General features: G+C 42.0%; 1 protein-coding gene across 1 annotated transcript; it reads right to left on the reverse strand.

Moving 5' to 3' along the window:
- Positions 1-5618: 5618 nt before the first annotated feature.
- Positions 5619-17209, reverse strand: LOC129815655 (Krueppel-like factor 15). The gene is made up of 3 exons (XM_055869650.1): positions 17015-17209; positions 13509-15019; positions 5619-6693 (listed from the first exon to the last, which is right to left on the reverse strand). The coding sequence occupies exons 2-3, from the start codon at positions 14762-14764 to the stop codon at positions 6528-6530; spliced, it is 1422 nt and encodes a 473-aa protein (XP_055725625.1). The 5' UTR covers positions 14765-15019; positions 17015-17209; the 3' UTR covers positions 5619-6527.
- Between the last annotated feature and the right edge of the window lie 4828 nt (positions 17210-22037).

Raw genomic sequence — 22037 nt, forward strand, 5'->3', positions numbered from 1 at the left:
CATCGTTATGTTTGGAGGAAAAAGGGTGAGGCTTGCAAGCCGAAGAACACAATCCCAACCTTGAAGCCCGTGGGCGGCAGCATCATGTTGTGGGGGTGCTTTGCTGCAGGAGGGACTGGTGCACTTCACAAAATAGATGGCATCATGAGGTAGGAAAATGATGTGGATATATTGAAGCAACATCTCAAGACATCAGTCAGAAGGTTAAAGCTTGGTCACAAATGGGTCTTCCAAATGGACAATGACCCCAAGCATACTTCCAAATTTGTGGCAAAATGTCTTAAGGACAACAAAGTCAAGGTATTGGAGTGACCATCACAAAGCCCTGACCTCAATCCTACAGAAAATGTGTGGGCAGAACTGAAAATGTGTGTGCGAGCAAGGAGGCCTACAAACCGGACTCAGTTACACCAGCTCTGTCAGGAGGAATGGGACAAAATTCATTCAACTTATTGTGGGAAGCTTGTGGAAGGCTACCCGAAACGTTTGACCCAAGTTAAACCATTTAAAGGCAATGCTACCAAATATTAATTAAGTATATGTAAACTTCTGACCCACTCGGAATGTGGTGAAAGAAACAAAAGCTGAAATAAATTATTCTCTCTACTATTATTCTGATGTTTCACATTCTTAAAATAAAGTGGTGATCCATACTGACCTAAGACAGGGAATTCTTACTAGGATTAAATGTCAGGAATTGTGAAAAACTGAATTTAAATGTATTTGGCTAAGGTGTATGTAAACTTCCGACTTCACTGTATATGCAGTCATTGTTAGACATACAGTACGATGCAATATTGTGTTTCTATCTGTCTAAAATCAAATGTACCCATCAACAACACCAAGATTATTATAATCCTTCCATACTATCCCAGATTCAAAACCTAGTGACACTTTCTTGGAAAGGCCTTCTTATGACATGCTTATAAACAGTAATACAGCGTTTGTTAGCCATTGAATAGAGTTAATACATAGATAAGGTGTGTTGGTGTATGATTACAGGATTGCCACTTTTAATAAATAGTTTATATATAAACATGTATTTGTGTTAAAAAATACATTCATAAGGATATTTAGCTACGGTCAAGAAACTAATGATACATACAGTACCAGTCAAAAGTTTGGATACACAGACTCATGGGTTTCTCTTTATTTTGACTATTTTCACATTGTAGAATAATAGTGAAGACATCAAAACTATGAAATAACACATATGGAATCATGTAGTAACCAAAAAAGTGTTAAACAAATCAAAATGTATTTTATATTTGAGATTCTTCAAAGTAGCCACCCTTTGCCTTGATGACATCTTTGCACACTCTTGGCATTCTCTCAATCTGCTTCATGAGGTAGTCACCTGGAATGCATTTCAATTAACAGGTGTGCTTTGTTAAAAGTAAATTTGTGGAATTTAATGCGTTTGAGGCAATCAGTTGTGTTGTGACAAGGTAGAGGTGGTATAAAGAAGATAGCTCTATTTGGTAAAAGACCAAGTCCATATTATGGCAAGAACAGCTCAACTAAGCAAAGAGAAATTAGAATCCGTCATTACTTTAAAACAATAAGGTCAGTCAATCCAGAAAATTTCAAGAACTTTGAAAGTTTCTTCAAGTGCAGTTGCAAAAATCATCAAGCGCTATGATGAAAATGGCTCTCATGAGGACCGCCACAGGAAAGGAAGACCCAGAGTTACCTCTGCTGCAGAGGATAAGTTCATTAGAGTTACCAGGCTCAGAAATTGCAGCCCAAATAAATGCTTCACAGACTTCAAGTAACAGACACATCTCAACATCAACTGTTCAGAGGAGACTGCGTGGATCAGGCCTTCATGGCCGAATTGCTGCAAAGAAATGACTACTAAAGGACACCAAAAAGAAGAAGAGACTTCCTTGGGCCAAGAAACACGCGCAATGGTCATTAGACCATCTGTCCTTTCGTCTGATGAGTCCAAATTTGAGATTTTTGGTTCCAACCCCTTTGTCTTTGTGAGACGCGGTGTGGGTGAACGGATGATCTCTGCATGTGTGGTTTCCACCGTGAAGCATGGAGGAGGAGGTGGGATGGTGTGGGGGTGCTTAGCTGGTGACACTGTCAGTGATTTATTTAAAATTCAAGGCACACTTAACCAGCATGGCTACCACAGCATTCTGCAGCGATACGCCATCCCATATGGTTTGGTCTTAGTGGGACTATCAATTGTTTTTCAACAGGACAATGACCATACACACCTCCAGGCTGTATAAGGGCTATTTGACCAAGAAGGAGAGTGATGGAGTGCTGCATCAGATGACCTGGCCTCCACAATCACCTGACCTCAACCCAATTTATATGGTTTGGGATGAGTTGGACTGCAATGTGAAAGAAAAGCAGCCAACAAGTGCACAGCATATGTGGGAACTCCTTCAAAACTGTTGGAAAAGCATTCCAAGTGAAACTAGTTGAGAGAATGCCAAGAGTGTGCAAAACTGTCATCAAGGCAAAGGGTGGCTACTTTGAAGAATCTAAAATCACTTTTTTGTTTACTACATGAATCCATATGTGCTATTTCATAGTTTTTCCATATGTGCTATCATCTTTTATGAGGAAATAGCAAGCATTTTTGAAACGGTCTGTTTGAGATACATGTTTGAAGTGTTTTTTTAAATAGTTTTTTTCCTCTAATTTATGCTTTGGCCATACATTTGAGTATAGGATAAGTCAACATTATATGGGTATGATTGAACAGAATATGAACTTTTTAAAGTGAGATTTTCACTGGACAGTTACTTTTAACAATGTGTTGCCCCTTAACGTTGAGAATACATTTCTGTAATAAAGTCACAAGAGAAACTGTGAAGAAATAATAAAAAGTAATGGTCACAGGATCGCTTCTTAAAATTTTATTTGTAAATGCATCTTGGGTAGAACAAAGAAAAAATATATAATATATTGATATGTTCTGAAATGTTTTGTTATGTACACGTTTAGGGCGTATACTAGAAATCTACACAACCACAAACTAAGGGTCCGATTCAATCAGATCCCGATTAGCCGCCATCCACATAGCTGATGTTTTGACGGTGTCCGAGGTGGAACTGCGTTAGTGCTGTCAATTCCACAAGCAGCTCCCGGCATTATACCTAAAGCGAACATTGCCATTGGCTGCACAGAGTCGCATTAAGAGAAATATCATGCAGCCTTGTTTACAAGTTGGAACACTGGAATGCGAGATGGAATCTACACTTCTATTAGGCTGATAGAAATCCATACTATCTTGTTGAACGATTTTCAATTTGAGCATCATTATTTCTATATAGCCTACACATTCTCGTTCTGAACTTCTAATGCAAGTGGGATGGGTGTGGCTTCATGAAAAAGTGAACAAGAGCAGCTGCTAAACGATTTTCAGACAACGTTGTTTTCAAAACATCAGCTATGCAGGTGTCGGCTATCGCCGATTTAACGCTTGATCTGATTGAGGGCTCTATTCAATCCCCATCGCAGAAGTTCAGCTTTACAGAGTGATTTAAATTTAAAGGCAAGGTTCCTGTTTAGCGGAAACTGGATTCACGGTAAACACTGCATATGTCATCTCAATCGGAAATGACGCTTCAGCTTTACAGATTGAATAGAGTCCTGAATCTTGGCCTTAAGATATGTTATTACAATAGTCTTCTGTGTAGCTATGTACACTCCTGCATATTCACATGCATTCATAGGATGCGATAAAACACCTGTGTTTAAACAAGCATTAAAAATTCAAAAATTGAATGAAAGGAATTATGTACAATATAATGTACCCCTGCTTTTTCATCTGCGAACATTACATTAACTATGTATGGACGGTGTCTCACACACCGTACATTCACAACAGGGCGTGGCATACTTAACAAACAAGTCTCAAGAGCAAACAGGACATCAAGAATAATGACAACTGTGCCATGGCCTCAATAAGTGTGTTGTGACAACAGTCTCCAGAAGGCAGTTCTTCTGGTTGTTCAGCACCGTGGTGTAGTGGTATCCACGTACATCAGTGGTGGGCCGTCAGGGCCTGCAAGGCCTTCTCTGCTGGCCTAAACATCATCAGAATATAATATTTTTTTAAATATATTTTCCCACAAATATGTATTAAATTATTCCCCAGAGTAAGAGTTATACTCTTCATTTCATAGCTTTCCTCTTGGTTGCACTGCTTCCAGCCCCAGGTTGAGATTTTGAGGGCTGGTCTTTATGTTAGATCTTTTATCCAATCATATTCAGCCATCATGTGTTGCCAGGGTTCTAAAATCTGCCCTCAGGCCTTCAGAATCAACAGTGCGGGCGCTTGTAGCTTATAGTGAATGGAAATTAAAATTTAGTGTCAACAAATCAGCTTTAGAGTTGGCTATTGTACGCCTTCTGGCTGTCTCCAGTGTTACACAGGAGCCAGGTAGCAGGCGTAGTGCGTGCACGTCTTTTGATTGGATTACCAATATTGAGAGGCAGGTCCTATGGAGATCTAGGAAACTGAATTTGATAAACGAATTAATTTGCGTACTACTAAGCTGTTTTTTCAACCCACAATGGCGGAAGGAGGAGAAGATATCGATTTGGTCGAGGATATAATTATAACGCCATTCTCAAGACGAACTTTTCAAGAAAAGTTAGACATTGTAAGGAGAGGTCGCCCGACGCCACAAAGCCTGTCACAGGCGGGAAAGTGCTTCGTTCGCTCGCCACTTTCAAAGTTTCATCTACGAGCGCTGTCAATGGCTCACAGGCTCCTTGGCTCCGAGAAGCACTGCAAACTGTACTGCTGGGAATGCCTATTATTTGCAAGTGATCGATTTGGTGTTTGGAGCCACACTGGCTTTGCAAACTTGAGTTGTCTAACCAAGGCAGCAACGAGACACTAAAGTACAACTGGGCACTTACAAGCAATGGTGCTTTTGAAAACTTTTGGGGACACCGGAGTGGATCTACAGCTCAACGAACAAACGCGCAGGGCAACGGAGCTGCACAATGAAAAGGTGAAGGGAAATATTGAAAAGACTCATTGATTGTGTCATGTTTTTGGGTAAACACTGTTTACCCAAAAATGTCAATTTGTCAATTTCAAGGTGACGCAACGCCTGGTTATACTGCGTTTCTGTCTAAATGTATAGTTTCTAGAGCCATGGCATCATAATGATGGTAAGAGGTGGATTAATTCGGGTGGGACTGTGTAGTACCTCACTGAAGGCCCAGTCCCCAGGCCCATGGCACGCCACTGACGTACATGATCACCTCACTTCAACATAACTGTGTGAGGGCAAGAGCTTGTGGAGTATTCCAGTAACAGATCAGATTGGGGAGCTGATTTGAGGCAGATTTTGTGTCAACAGCAAAAAGGAGAGAAAAAGCTAATTGAGATTCAATTCCATGGACAGGATTAAAGGATTATGCAGTTACAATTCCCTTTCCTCATGCTCTCAAACCATATCACCATTAATCCATAAAACATGCCTGCGATGAATAACTTGTTATTTTACAATTTTGCCCCCCTGGTAAGGATGCTGTGGTGGGTTAAGGCCAGACAAGTGTCTTACAAACGGCTTGAGCCACTGACACGAAAAAGACCAACAAATACACAACATGAGTTTAGAATAAAAAGCTGAATACAAAATCTAACACTGATTGGAAGGCTTTTTTTACACATACAACAATCAACAATCATACATGTGCGCAATTCTTTCTTTGTTCCATTCTTTTACTTTCACCCGCCTTGTCTCAGAATCTGAGCCGGTGAAGTTTTTCTGGAACTTGAGAAGAGTCCCAGTAGCTTATAGCGACGTGTTCATATTTGTTATCAGTAGTTTATGTACAGAATTGGCAAAAAGCTCTGCCACTCCCTTTGAACAAACAGTGTGATGAATGAGTAAGCTATTCTTTACCCTCTGTCAATGAGCTGAGTGACAAGGCAAAACACAAGGAGAACTTTTCCGGGCAAACTTCAACCTGACTTGGATGAGGAATGTCAAAGACATTGGCACTTCTTAACAAGGTAAAAGGCAGTCAAATCCAGGTAAAATAGAAACGCAAGGCTATTACTGAAGCAATTAATACATTTCATCTCAAATGAAAACAATCTTTCATTGAAAAAGAAAATAAAGACTGAACAGAAAAACAAATAAAAAGAGTACAACATACAAAATACCAACAGCAGCAAGAATCTCAAGAAACGTTGATTACTGAGAAGATGGTAAGTGTCATGTGTTGGTTTTGCTTTCAACAATAAATTATAGGACAAGACCACTGTTATAGATCTCTCTAAAAGGCAAGGCACACACATAAATCTTCCACCTCCATTGCTCTCTCTCTCTCTAGCTCTTTCTCTCTCTTGCTCTTTTTCTCTCTCTCTCTCTCTCTCTCTCTCTCTCTCTCTCTCTCTCTCTCTCTCTCTCTCTCTCTCTCTCTCCGTAAGTCATACTACACTCTCACACAAACACATTCACACAAATTCCATCTCACAGACACACACATTCCGTGCTCCTTTGGCCTATGTCCATTGAAGAGTGATCCGGGTGTGGTCAGTTTGTTGTGCGCAGTGTCCGGCTTCGCGGAAAGCGATGGACTTTGATATGTTTTGACAGATGGTCACTGCGGGCAAATTTCTTCTCACACACTGGACACTGGTAGGGCTTGATCCCTGAGTGGGACCGCCGGTGTCGCGACAGCTCATCTGACCTCGAGAACCTGGGAGAGACACAGATAGGAGAGAGATGTCAATGATTTTAAAATAGAACAGAATAAAACATTATTGTTTACATATGTAATGTGATTTGTTTATTTTTTTCAGAATAATACTTTTAATTTTCTTTGACATAGCAACAGACAAGAGAATTTGCTTTTAGCTTCATTCCATATTATTGTTAAACGTTGACAGCGATTCCGAAATGGTAAGATATACAGATTTGTCTACAGTCACGATAGTAAAAGTAATTTTACAGCACGTAGCTCACAGGAGGCTGCTGAGGGGATGATGGCTCATAGTAATGAACCCTAAAGCAATACTAGCAATGCTAAATAATTAGCTTAAAACACATGGCTAGGCTAAGCTTAAGGAATGGCAATATAAAAAAGGTTAATGCTAGCTTAAAACACATTACCTTACCAGTGCTATGCAGATCATTGTTAGCTAGTTAGTGCTAGCTTAAAACCCAGGAATAAACCCTGGAGAAATGCTATGCGGAAATTCTAAATAGTTAGCGATAGCGTGAAACAGATGAATAAAGCTTAAGGCAGGACAACTATTGGCCTCCCAGCAGTCTCTCACAAGCCTAGCTCTTTCTGTCTCCCAGATGTTACAGACAGAGCTGACAGGATGATGAATTCATGCAATCTCAAGCCTGTGATTTAGCTGCGGAGTCGGAATAAAACCCACTTTACTATCTGTCACACACACACACACATAAAACATGAGTCCCCAAACCACAAGGAAAGGAGAGAAGAGGTTTAGACCCAGCGAGTTAATCTCAGTAGATAGGCAACTACAGAAGGCCTACAGCAGTGACTCTCTCTAATAATGGCTTATAGTCAAATGATGGTAATAAAATAATAACACTGTTATTAATAACAGTCGGCTAATAATCAATTACAGTGCAGACATGTAAAAACCCTGTAAAGAATGTTGAAAAGTGTTTATAAGTAGATTGTAGACAGTTTATACAAGAGTACGAATCTAGGGCACACATTCAGAGCACATAATGACACAAGCTCTACTACTCTCTACTGCTACTGCTCTAGTACTGGTGTACGGAGGCCCATGGTGGCGGCTAGAGAGTAGTAAAGTCTGTAGAGTAAGGTAGTTTCTCATCTTGGCCTTATCCTGTTCAACATTCCTCTCATGTGTGGGCACACTACCCTGAGAAGAACCCCCCCTGGGAGTCGTCGTCCACCCCCCCCCCCCCCCCCCCCCCCCACGTCCTTGTGATGAAATGAAATCGATGTCAACTCCAGATGAAATATGGGGAGGTTTAATTAGATTTTGGTGTTTGTGTTTGTGTTTGTGTGTGTGTGAGAGAGAGAGAGAGAGAGAGAGAGAGAGAGAGAGAGAGAGAGAGAGAGAGAGAGAGAGAGAGAGAGAGAGAGAGAGAGAGAGAGAGAGAGAGAGAGAGAGAGAGAGAGAGAGAGAGAGAGAGAGAGAGAGAGAGAGAGAGAGAGAGAAAAGAAGGACACAGAGACTGTGTGCACGTGAGTGTATAGTGTATGTGTGTGTGCATGCACACAACATTCCCATACCTGTACGTGTGTGTTTGCACGTGTATCTGTTCGCATGTGTGTCCCTCTGTAAACATCTCAGGCTCACATCGATCCTTCTCCCTTTTCAAGCAGTCTTCCAGCCTAGACGTTCCTATCACACAGTCATGCTATTCAGCACTTAGCCTTTTGTTCATCTCACTTCCACACCAGTTTCCATCAGACTGATTGTGTGTACAAAACTGAAACAGGCCCCTCACCCTTACACAGTCTCTCTCTTTCTTGCCCTACCTTCTCTCTCCCTCTCCTTCTCATCCTCCATTTATATTCCTCCACTCTCTCTTTTTCTTGCACTACGTTCTCTCTCCCTTTCTTCCTCCATTTATATTCATCCACTCTTTCTCTTTCTTGCCCTATCTTCTCTCTCCCTAAATCTGGTCTTTGTGCCCAGACAAGACCCATGTTGTAGGGATGAGATGAATTGCCTGGGTAACTACTAAGGGGATTTTTGCTGCAGCCGAGCTCATCTACTGGGACAGACTATTACAAATACATTACAAATACAAATACATTACAAATACAAAACAAATACAAATACATTACATTACAAATACACGGCCGCTGGCGGGGTGCCAAGTTGGTGCCACGGTCATCATAAATAAATTGACTGATGCAGCGGCCTTTTCAGCAATAGACTGTAGATTGGTCTCTGTGGAGAAGTGGACTGGAGTCCATGAATGCTTGAGCATATCAGAAACGGAAGGTAAGCTGATTCTATACAAACTAATATGCTGTATGGAGTGTGTAGACACACACATGCACCTGTAGTGGATGTGAAACTCGTCTGTAGCATGTTTGCTGGAAAACTTCAGTGACATCACACTTTCCCTGAGATCTTAAACTCTCATGGACAAATTTTGGTGGACAGATGAATCTGTCAAGACTCGCGTAGAATTATGTGATTATGAGCAGCAGTAGTTCCTGGTTTGGGGTTTTCGTCAATGATTATTTGAACGAATTAGGATTGGGCAAAGAAAGTTCTTAAACTGGTGTGGTTATTTTCAAACCTGTGTGCAGATTATATCGTTTTCCACTAGATTCCACAGCCAAAAAGTAAAAATTGTCTATATTGTAAAAATTCATGAAAACCAAAAATGTGTTTTTTGGCCATGATAAACACGGGTGATATTAGTTTGGCAGAGAGTTTCCGTTTGCGAGGCAGGACACTTCACTTCCTTCCCTTGCATAAAGGTTATCACAATTGTTAACGGCATTCCCCCCAGAAGTAAAAAAAGAAATGCCAATCCTCCGCCAGATCATTTTACTTCTAGATAAGCGAGATTACTTAGATCTGAAGACAAACGTCACTCACGCAGTGACAGACTAATCTTTTGCTCTATTGGCATAGATGGTTGGTTTGAATCGCATGTGATGTTGTGTCAAACATTACAAGTTCTATCCCTGCTCAGGGCACAACAGAATGCACTCACACACACACTAACACACACACACACACACACACTAATACACACGCGTTACCTCGTCCACCTCTTTGTAAGTACAGTCACAATTCACATATCCCTACTTGTACTTTGCCCATGTGTTAGCCACCTATACTCAGTAAGGTCTTTGCAGGCCAGGGCATTTGGATAACATTCCTCCCTGGCTTACAAAGCCAAAGGTTATACTCTTTCACCCGAGACTGTCACTCTCTCCACCTGACCCTGTGTCCTCAGGAAATCAGGCAGCTGAGTGCCAAGAGACACACACTCCATCACACACACACACACACACACACACACTCACTCACTCACTCACTCACTCACTCACTCACTCACTCACTCACTCACTCACTCACTCACTCACTCACCAACTCTCTCACGCATGCACACTCATCAATGCGAGCTCAAACACACACATACACACACACACACAAGCACACACACGGTTGAAAACTGACACCCCTATTCAGAACATGACCAGCCTGCTCACTACAAATAGACTTCGATATCGAACGTTTGAAAAGGTTCTGAAAACGTCACTATATACATTCCTCAGCGCTCACAAAAGAAGAACATAAATTGCCCAGCACTTGGTGCGAACTCATGATGTTCAGAGCCAAAGCGTGCTGCTCAGACCAATGCATCACCGTAGTTTACAATGCTCTCGCAAGCCTTGAGGATACTTGATGATACTTGATGGTAATAGCATGTCGTTTTTTTATTATTTTGTTTTAAGTCTTCCCAAACCATAGCCCTAACCTTAACCACTCGGAATCAATGCATAAACTGTTAACATTTGACTTGTTTCTGTTTTTATCATGTAAACACACAGAACTAACCCACAAATAGACTCCATTTTGAGGGATACAATGAGATCTTGTTGATGTAGACATCCATAGACACTCTTTCTGACACACACACACACTGCAACAGCCACTGCACAGCTGTGGACTCACAACAGGAGGTGCTCATGTGGCCTCGACCCAAATGCTTCGGTTAGTTTTAGTTTCCACCAGTGGAAATATGACACCAACACCATTCTCACATATCCCAGATATCTCGTGCCTGACAAAAGTGTGAATCTGAGGGAACACATTTATATCTTTTGACATCCCTACAATTAACACTTTGACCGCAGCCTGACAGCCACCACCTTCAATTTTCTGACTATACTGTAGTTGTTTTTGCAAGTCTTGCCCATTGTGCTGTTAACCAAGAATGTTTGTACCATGTTTTGTGCTGCTGCCATGTTGTGTTGCTACCGTGTTGTTGTCATGTGTCATGCTACCATGCTGTGTTGTCATGTGTTGCTGCCGTGCTGTTGTCTTAGGTCTCTCTTTATGGAGCGTTGTGGTGTATCTCTTGTCGTGATGTGTGTTTTGTCCTATATTTTTATTTTTTATCCCAGCCCCCATAGGAGAGGCCTTTTGCCTTTTGGTAGGCCGTCATTGTAAATAAGAATTTGTTCTTAACTGACTTGCCTAAATAAAGGTTAAATAAATAAAATAAATAAAAGTCAAATACGTTCCATTAAAGAGACATCGTCTTGATTTTAAGTACTTACCAGGAAGTCCCCAAAGGGAATATCACTAAGTGGTTGCCAAGTAAAATGATTCACAGCGCTGCTACTGTGGCGACTAAATTGTGAGGCTGCAGTGAAGGAATAGCATGTCGAGTGATCGCCAATTAGCCAAAATGAAACAAGCAACTCAAATCCATGTTAACCAGAAGGAATGCTGCACCTACTCTGAAAGCTTGATTCTGTGAGCGAGGAAGTCTTTAAGGCTGAATCTCAAATGGCACCCTATTCCCTGGTCAAAAATAGTGTACTGTGTAGGGAATAGGGTCCCATCTGGGACGCACATTAAGCAATATTATCTGAAGGGGCCTCTGGATCCTGTGAAGTCTCACTTTAAGACACTCACTGGCGCTAATTGATGACCTCATTGGACTGGTCAATTTGGGTGCCAGTCACAGTCTGTGGTACAAAAGCTGCCTTCAATTGAGAAACATGACACCCAGCTTGTACTGTAAAGTGAACTTCCCTGCTAACAACAATGAGTTGTTAGGACGTCCCCGGGACGTCACAAAATGGTTGCCTCATGTCATCAGGATGTTGTGTCATGATCCCCTTGAGGTTTTGTCTAGTTCCCGGTTTGCCCCGGGGACATTTTTAGGATGTTCTTGGGACGTTGTGTCATGGTCCCCTGGAGGATTTTCTATAGTTTCCAATTTACTGGGGTGTCAGGTAGCCTAGTGGTCAGAGTGTTGGACTTGTAACCAAAAGGTTGCAAGATCGAATCCCCGAACTGACAAGATAAAAATCTGTCGTTCTGCCCCTGAACACTGTTCCTAAGCCGTAATTGAAAATAAGAATTTGTTCTTAACTGATTTGCCTAGTTAAATAAAGGTCAAATTTAAAAAATTACTGATGGTTTCAAATAAACATTCTCCCCCAAAAATGAATTAAACGTTCTACCTAGGGCACATGGTCCATCAAGGCCATGACTGGTGAACCACTGATCCATTCACAGCTCTTTGTCTTTGGGCAATGCTTGGGACACCCACACACAAACTGTGCTTTTAACAACTTACATATATTACATTGTGTATGTTTAATCATACAGTAATTATTATTTAACATGTCCTCACCTGGGATTTGCACTCACAATCTCTTGGTTCACAGTGTTCCCGTTTGCCCTGCTTTGCCACCATCAATGACTGATTTCACCTCTAGTCCTATTACTACCCTTCGCAAATCTCAGCTCTGTTAAAAATACACCCATGAAAAACGATGATATCTATCATAGTGATTCAGCAGTAACATTAAAACAGAACAATATGCCCCACCAACATTAGACAACTATATTAACAAGCCAAACTCACATTTCGGAAATAAGTAAATCAATGAGAGAATAGTCAGATTAACTGATAATTACAATAGCAGTGGAGATGGCACTCCTTTTCTAGGAACAGCATACAATTTACCTTAAAACTCAGATCCCGTTTCATTACTTATAATGGTTTGGGACACCTAGGACAATCGTGGGAGCATCAGAGGACCATTACACAACGTCCTAAGAACTTCCTAAAACATATTTGGGGACGTCCCCGGCTCAAACAGGGAACTAGAAAAAGGTCCCCCAAAGAACGTTCCCTTATGACCATCACCCAAAGTCCTAAGAACAAGTAAAATGAAAGTCTTGAGAATGTCCTAAAAAGATCCTGATTTGGTCCTCAGTGATGTCCAGGGAACTAGACAAAGGTCCCCCCAGAGAACGTTCCCTTGGGACCAATACACAACGTTCTTAGAACGTTCTCAGAACGTCAGAGGGATATTGTTACGCCACAACCCATAAGGGACCTAATGGGAATGTCGCTGAATGTCCTCAAGACATTTGCTGGGTTGTCCCATTGACATATCATTTCCCCAATGTGTCCAGAAAGGCCAAACGATAACAGCAAGGGATAATCCCCTCCATATCTCAGACATGCTTGTGAAAGCTTGGGCTCACTGACTAGTCACTCACTCACCCTAAGCATTCTTTATACAACCTGCCGTTAACCTAGCAATGTCATTCAAATCTCGAGACAGATGTCTTAAACTATTTAACTTCAGAACCCTGACACCTCCCGAATACAATTCTGATAACGTGTGATGAGATCATTGCAGCTATCGCAATTCATTATGAAGAATCATCATGTTATGTGCTCAGTGGTGGATGTTTTCTATTGGTATATGTCTACTAACTTGAATGTCTAAAGGCCTTTAGGCATAGCAAATCCATAAAACGACAAGCACCCACTCACCTCCATCCACAGCCTGGCCAAGTGCAGGCGAAGGGCTTCTCCCCTGTGTGTCTCCGGAGGTGGGCTTTCAGGTGGCTGCTCTTGGTGTACATCTTGGTACAGCTGGGGAAAGTGCATTTGTGCATTTTGATGAGGTCCGCCATAGGGTTCTTCTGAAACTGCTGACCCCCCACATGGAGCCCTTGGCCCTGGACCCCAACCAGCACCTCCCCGAGGCCCAGGGGCTTGGCTGCAATGGGCACTGGAGCAATGCGCACAAACTTGGAGGAGAGATTAAGGCTGGTGGAAGGCAGCAGCTGGGGCACCAGGGCGAAGGTCTGCCCCTGGATGTTGACCAGCAGCTGGGCAATTTTGATGTCTGATGCCGGCTGAGGGGGAGGCTGGACGACTTGGGGAGGATGATGAGGAGCCGTGGAACTGGGTTCCTTTTTGATCTGCATGGGCTGGATCTGCAGGATGACCGGCATCCCGCTGCTGCCACTGTTTGCAACGCTCTCTGTGGAACCAAGCCTGCTGGATAATGAATCACTCTTGGACCTGTCGCCGTGCAGACCTTCTATGGACTCCTGTGCTGGCGAGGCCGGTGTGCTTTTGGTCTCGGTGGTGGTGGCGGCATTCTCAGTAAACACAGTTTGGTCTGAATGCTTGGCCTCGGGCTCCAGCCTTGGCCCTGGGGATGAGGACTCCCTGTACACCTCCAGTCCCACCCCCAGCCCCATGATCTCCTCCAGACCCAGCCCCAGTGCCCCCTCCCGGGCCTCCTGCTTCATGGATGACACCACCTCCATGTTCTCCTCCAGGAACTCCTCTATCTCCTCCAAGGTGGGCTGGAAGGATGGCTCCATGTCCACCAAGGACCAGACAGAGAAGTCCACACTCACCTCCTTCAAGGCCTCTGGGTGGGGGTGGGACGGCTCATCCCTCTCTGAGTCCCACAGAGAGGTGGACAGAGACATGGGGATGGCCGCCGCAGTCCCTGCTCCGCCTAGGGAGGTCTGGGACAGCAGGAAGTCCAGGATGCTGTCTGAACTCTCGGCGCTGGAGCTGCTGCCATAGCTGGAGCTGAGCACTTGGGAGTCGGGGCTAGAACAGGAGCGAGGGCTTGACGACTCGCTCAGGTCGTCCTCGGAGAAGGGCGAGGGCATCACCTGGTAGGTCCCTGCATCCGTCACCATGTCCGACAGGTGATACACTGAAGGGGCGCTATCGTAAGTTAAGAAAGTCTCCTCGCCGCTAACTAGGAAGTTATCCACCATTCCTGGCAATGGGCCAAGAGAATGTCACTCCACTTGGTGTTGAAAATTGTCTTACTGATATAACAGTTTGTTAGGGTTATTTCTCTTGTTGTCGGGAAACTGTCAACAAATAACCCCCAGAAGGGGTCACCACAGCAAGGTCACGCTTTGCAGAAGAAATATAGAGAAAAACCTGTTGTTCTCTCTCAGGATAAAAAAAGAAGTATGCTTCGGTAGGAAAAGTCTTTCATTCCAAGGTTTCCAGCCAGGATATATCTAGACAAATACCCATTAGGAGAGAAGAAGAGAGAGAAGATTACTAAACTGAGTTTTGAGATTAATACATTTTATACATAGTAATGCATGCCACTGTAAGAACACACAGACAAGAGTCTAAAGTAAAAAAAAACAGAGGCAAGACTTACTGTAAAGACAAGTCATGAATCACCAATGCACCACTTGTGAAACAAATTATCTTCCACCTCTCTGTTCCTGGCTTGCATGTTCAAAGTATGGAATGCTATGCCTGTTTCCATTTCAGGTTCACACGCGGTTGGCATGAGAGCTGAAGCGGTTACCAGAGAGCATAGGCGGCTATCGCATTCCTTTACTTGTGTTTCAGATTCAACACAATTCAAAATAACTTGATGAATGCACTCTGTTACACACACACACACACACACACACACACACACACACACACACACACACACACACACACACACACACACACACACACACACACACACACACACACACACACACACACACACACACACACACACACACACACACACACACACACACACACACCAGCACAATGGGCAAGACTTGCAAAAACAACTACAGTATAGTCAGAAAATTGAAGGTGGTGGCTGTCAGGCTGTGATCAAAGTGTTAATTGGAGGGATGTCAAAAGATAAAATGTGTTCCCTCAGATTCACACTTTTGTCAGGCACGGGATATCTGGGATATGTGAGAATGGCGTTGGTGTCATATTTCCACTGGTGGAAACTAAAGCTAACCGAAGCATTTGGGTTGAGGCCACATGAGCACCTCCTGTTGTGAGTCCACAGCTGTGCAGTGGCTGTTGCAGTGTGTGTGTGTGTGTGTGTGTGTGTGTGTCAGAAAGATTGTCTATGGATGCAATAGGTTTTACTTGCATTTTTTAAATCAAATTAACTTATTGAATACTCTGTCATTTGAACAAATGTTTTAGTCAACTATAGTGACTAATTGTCATCTTTTTTATCTTACAAAACGTCGCCATGTTTTTTTTTTCATATCTAATTTGCAACATCCATGCATTTCCCCCCCCCCCCCCCCCCCCCCCCCCCACACACACACACACACACACAAAACAGACGGTTTGACCGTCTGTCCCCTTCTCTGGGCCTCTTGGCTCAGTGACCGACAGTAAACCTCCAAAGGAACCGTCAACATTATTAAATAACACCGCGTGAGGCAGCCGTGAGCACTGCGCTCCTAATAGTGCATAAATCACCTGTCATGCTGTTTATAACACTCAAACCGCAATAAATCAACACCAATCGCGTGTAGTGGAATGACACGCGATTATAGCGTCATTATTATTATTTAATTACATGTTTTATTTTTACTCGTTGGGAAGCAACCATTTCACCGTATACAACTGTTCTATTCGGCGCATATGACAAATCAAATTAGATTTGATTAGATTTGTTTCTGCTTGACCGTTTGTTCACCTACATAGATTATAATCAAATCTAGTTTTATTTGTCACATGCACCGAATACAAGCAGTAAATCAGGGCTTTTATGATCTCTATTAGTCAAGCCACGTGTGCATAAACACATTATTCAGGCATTACATGCTATTACATAACAAACACTGAATACTTACAACATAATAATTGAGAATATTTTAGAACAAGAATTAACGCAAATGAGCGTATATAGGTGATCAAATGTAAATCAAATGCAAAGCAGTTTAAACACCGTAGGCTTACACCTCTACCGATTACTGGCGGTAAACATATCCTTGTCTCATTTTATCATAACTCATAACCGTCAACATATTGATTCTAGTTTTGAAGCAAACGAGCACATCTTCTGCCCATCCCGTAGCATAGGATGCGCAAGTAAGTGCAGCTTCACCGCTACAACGTAAACATGTTTTCGTCCAGCGGTGCGTGCTGCAGAACATGGTCATAGGTTGAAGGAACACACGCCCACGATCTCTTGCAGAACCCATTCATTCTCAAGGAAAAGATGCGGTAAAACTCCATCTTACCTTTTTCAATAAAGCATTTACAAATCCCTTATTTTATCCCAATGCATTGTCTTTCCTTTGCATTTGATGGGGAATCTCTATCTCGAATGCATGGTTTGTCCTTGAGACTTGCCTAGCAGAACCGTTCAGACTGATTAGCAGCGAGGCAGAGTAGTTGTACTATATTACCGTCACATGACTGCTGGTGTGTGTGTGTGTTATATGAGTCAACATAAGAGGTTGGATCTGAAGGCTCGACTCAGCTCTGTGCAGCAATTGGCCAACGAAGCGCGGAGGCTGGTCTCTGGATACGTCAATCAGGATGCGTACGCCTACATGTGGGATGTTTAGTGACAGAAGACAGGGCCATTTCCAAGTGTTTCTCCCTTCCTTATCTGCCTATCGCATGAGGAGCAGATACAACTGTTGCAGTAAATGGAGACTGGGGAAGTTGACCGATTGTAGGCTATTTTCAGGAGGTTCATATGACCCCAATAGAAAGCAACATAATAATTGATCATGAATGGAAAATTGACATGGTTGTGAAAATCATCCATTTGATTTATTTTATTTTATTTAACCTTTGTTTAACTAGGCAAGTCAGTTAAGAACAAATTCTTATTTACAATGACGGTCTACCAAAAGGCAAAAGGCTTCATGCGGACGGGGGTCTGGGATTAAAATAAATAAAGAAATACAATATAAATATAGGATAAAACACACACCACATCAAGAGAGACATAAGACAACATAGCAAGGCAGCAACACATGAAAACACAGCATGGTCGCAACACAACATGACAACAACATGGTAGCGAGACAACATGGTAACAGCACAAAACATGGTACAAACATCCAGTTTGAGAGTTTGTTGCAGCTTGTTCCAGTCGCTAGCTGCAGCGAACTGAAAAGAGGAGCGACCCAGGGATGTGTGTGCTTTGAGGACCTTTAACACAATGTGACTGGCAGAATGCATCGAGTTCATTTTATCCCATTTCAATTAAATTATTTTGCTTTCCTCTAAAGGAGCTGTTCTCATTAAGTAGGCTATCAAACTACTGGAATGACTGAATATGTTGTTTAATGTTATTACAATGTAATGTTATTACACTGTTACAATCATCCTCTCTGTCCATGCAATATTGATAGACCAAAACATTTAATGTGAAGTACTGTAATATGCATTTCTAACACAGTGGACTACTACTGTGTGGTATTACTTACTGTGAATGAACTTGACAAATGTCATACACAACAGTATCAAGATGCCCTGTTCTACTAGGGCCGATTCAGACCTAGGAAATGTACACGTTCCTATGCACGCCTTTCCTACGCATTTCTCAGTAGTTGGTATTCGTATTCAGAGACCATATGCATAACAGGCTTTGCAGGCGTGGTTCCCTGGCGCGTGCTGAATACATTTAATTCAACCTCTGAAAAACCTCTCACTTGCTGGCCAACAGATTTTCTCATGGAGTTTTCATTCAATAGTGTCAGTACATTTAGGTAAAGCCATCCCTTAAAAGGTGCAATTCAGTCCATTTTTGGACTTATAAATCCACTGATTGTTGAAGAACATAACTTATAAATGACTCATGAGCTTAGTTCAACTGCCGTACCCTATCAGAACCCAAAATATACGCTTGTTATAAGCCAATGTTTGAAAACTAGGTAAGCAAACACTAGATAGCCTCACAAAATTGCATCCATAGCTCTGTCTATGAATTTGAGAGTGGTCACATTTCTCCAGCCACATCCTTCAGCTTTTTACCGAAACAGGGGTGAAAACACTTTGTTATTGTTTCAACTGCTGATTGACACTTTAAATTGGTTGTACCTTGAATTTTGATTTTCTGGACAGACTCATTAGAGTTTATGGAAAGAAGGGTTCAGACTTTTAGGGATCAATGAACAAAATTCATATACATGTTTATATTTGATGTTTTATTGAACCTTTATTTAACTAGGCAAGTTAAATATATAAATGCATATAAAATACAGCGTATTGATTCAATACATGCATATTTGTCTCTGTTTCACCACCAATTGGGAGATTTAAATTGACTCTGATCTTGTAGATTATTTAGAGTAAGGAAAAGATGCATTAATCATAAAAAACAGGTTTGGAGAGCCTTTACACACAAAATATATAAATGCATATAACATACAGTGGATTGATTCATCCTGAATGTTGCCATATTCAAGTTCAATCGATGAAATATTGGAAAGTGATAAAAGCGTACAATAGGGGTTGATCAGAAGTTCTATAAATCTACCCTAATAATCCTCACTAATCATGGAACTGTGACGACAACGGTCCAGTCGTGAACCGTGTGCCAGGCTCCAGGTTTAAACTGCTACACATGTTCTGCGTATCATAATGATTCAAATAGGCTACATGTTATACATTATTGCACAACTTGTAATACTTTAGCCTAATATAATCCATAATTGCTAGCGATCCTCAGGAACAACCACACGAATGTGACAGAGAAAAGAAAGGCAAACTAATGATGTCATGGAATGATGCACATGTAAGGAAGCTAACTCTAAAGTATCAGTTATGTGGGTATAAATGACGGTGGCTACCAATAGTGGCTAATATTTAACACAATACAATTTTGAAATATTAAGTGAAAAGTCTGGGCATATAATTTAAACATTAGAGAAATCATAAATCAGTAGGTTTGGCGCTATACTGTTAATTGCTCATGGCTACAGAAGCCTATAGCTTGTATTTTCATCCCTACAAGTTATAAGGCCAGCATTTCATAAACGTCACTGTGGAAAACGTGATATGTTGATATGCTTCAGTTTGTTGCCATATGACTAGTTTACCATTTATCTATGGTACGTTAAAATAGATCTAAAACAATTGTGATTTATATTCACGATCCCGTTATCCAAACAACTTACTCATTTACCTAGTTCCAATAGCTCTTATCAATTAGTTAATGACAGAGCATGGAGAATGGTGTTATTTCTATCGGGAAAAATAAAGTACATGTTCCACTTGGAACCGACCTTATTCAGTGTTTCATCAAAGGTAAAGTTGGGAATTAAGTCAAAATCAGAATACATTGTATCTGTAGATGCACCTCTGCCACACCTCCATTCCTTTGACCTCCACCCCAATAGAATAGCTGACTGAAACATGCTTTACCTCATGCCTAAGTTCAAGGTCAGAATACGGGTAGAGAGAAAAGTGCATAAAAAGGGAATTAAGTTCCATTTAGGGGAGCATTACTCAGATCTGAATCGGCCCCCTAGAGAAGTTACTGTAGGTCAATGACCTCAGATATGCTAATGACCACAAATCAACACAACACTCTTCCTTTAATAAACATGCTTCAAGTTCAGTTACAAAGAGAGGAACCCATACTCAGGAGGAATGTAGGCCGACCAGTGCAGCCAGGCGTACACCAACAGGATGTTTCAAAAGCATCCGAATGCTCTTGACCGTGCCTGTTTGTTTTGTCAGTCTCTGCAGCATCCTGAGAGAAACACATGACAGGGGAGCAAGTTATTCTGGGACACAGTGAGAGTTTTGTTTACATTTCCACAACGCCTAGAGAAGGAGGAGCGTGAAAATAGATATATTGGGCGCTCCTGAAAATTACACATTTGCTTTCTCTTGCTGTTGATATATTGTTGGTGGTGGATAGAATACAGTCCATCACATGTATTACCTGGATAATTCTCCATTATCTCTCCCTTTAGAGGAAATAACAACTGACATATATTGGAATAAGCATTTAATGACCACAGTATATATTTATTCTACATTCATATATTTCTACGGTATATATTTCTTCTACATTGATATATTTCTACAGTACATATTTCTATACAGTATATCTTTCTGTACTTTAATCGACCCTCTGAGGCCTATGGACATTACAAAGTAACACTCTCTCTTCCTCTCTCACCCTCATCAGCTCCAGTGTAGTACACAGAATGGGGCCTGACCGCTGTCACAGTCTGTCAGCGGGGGTCTGGCTGGTAGGAATGTATTAGTGTGAATGTATTACCGTGTTGTATGACATGCCAGCCTGTCTGGTCTGTCTGGAAGGCAAACAGCAGGCCCTTGCTGACCTGCCCTGTCCTAATCCGCAAATCAAACAGCTAGGAGACCTGTTGAGATTGTCGTCCCGCCCGGGGTCACTCCCTGGATTAGGGCTGGGTCGTGTTCATTAGGTGCCAAACGTACTGAAACAGGACTGAAACAGGAGTGACTACCTGGACTTGTCCAATAAGAAATGCAAATTTTCACTTCCCGTTGCAAAACTTTAACAAACTTTTCATGCCCTATTGAATATGACCCAGAGGGATGTAAAGGGGAGTCGAGAGCGGCGTGGAGCAATGGATTAGTCGCTTTGCCTTTGGCCTACTTCCTGGACCTCGAGGGATCGGACTGAGCTCATATTTGAAGCCAGGAAATGTTGGTTAACATTTTAAACTGACTGTATCCCTAATGACAGGCCTGACAATAGGCTACAGTTGAACTGTGGCCAAATATGTTGACATACAGTATATGACATGGTGTGGACAAGGAGATGTCCTAATGACATATATGTGTTAATATATGTTGACATACACTGTCAGTTGAAATGATGCATGTATTATTTAAAAATATATATGTTAACATTCAAACCAGGGAGTCACATTGAGATCTAAGAGCCCTTTGACAAGGCAGACTATAGCCAAGAAGTCAGCTCCAGCATAATACATAAAAACCTATGGTTAAAATACTGTAGGTATTAGCAGGGCCTGCTGGCACTGTGGTTGTACATTGCACATGAACAAAAAAAACTTTCCTTACATGGCGCAGCATCGGTTTCAACTACATGCACAGCTGACCATGCCACAGCGAGGATTACTTCAAGTGTTGTGGGGAGTGGGCTTTTCCTGGAGTGCAAAATTGTTAACTACGAATGTGAGGTCATGGTGGACTCGGGGGCCCAGGTTTCCATGGTACATGAACAGGTACCGTATGGAGAAATGCTACTTGAGGTAAGAGTGGTACATTGCAACCATACCACAG

Source organism: Salvelinus fontinalis, chromosome 18 (assembly GCF_029448725.1).
Source record: "Salvelinus fontinalis isolate EN_2023a chromosome 18, ASM2944872v1, whole genome shotgun sequence".
NCBI lineage: Eukaryota > Metazoa > Chordata > Actinopteri > Salmoniformes > Salmonidae > Salvelinus > Salvelinus fontinalis.

Bases quoted from the DNA above. Each gene is read 5' to 3' on its own strand.
- LOC129815655 (XM_055869650.1), bottom strand. From the start codon at position 14,764: ATGGTGGATAACTTCCTAGTTAGCGGCGAGGAGACTTTCTTAACTTAC. The intron at 6,694-13,508 runs GTGAGTGGGTGC...TGTCTCTCCCAG, and splicing joins TGGCCAGGCTGTGGATGGAG to GTTCTCGAGGTCAGATGAGC.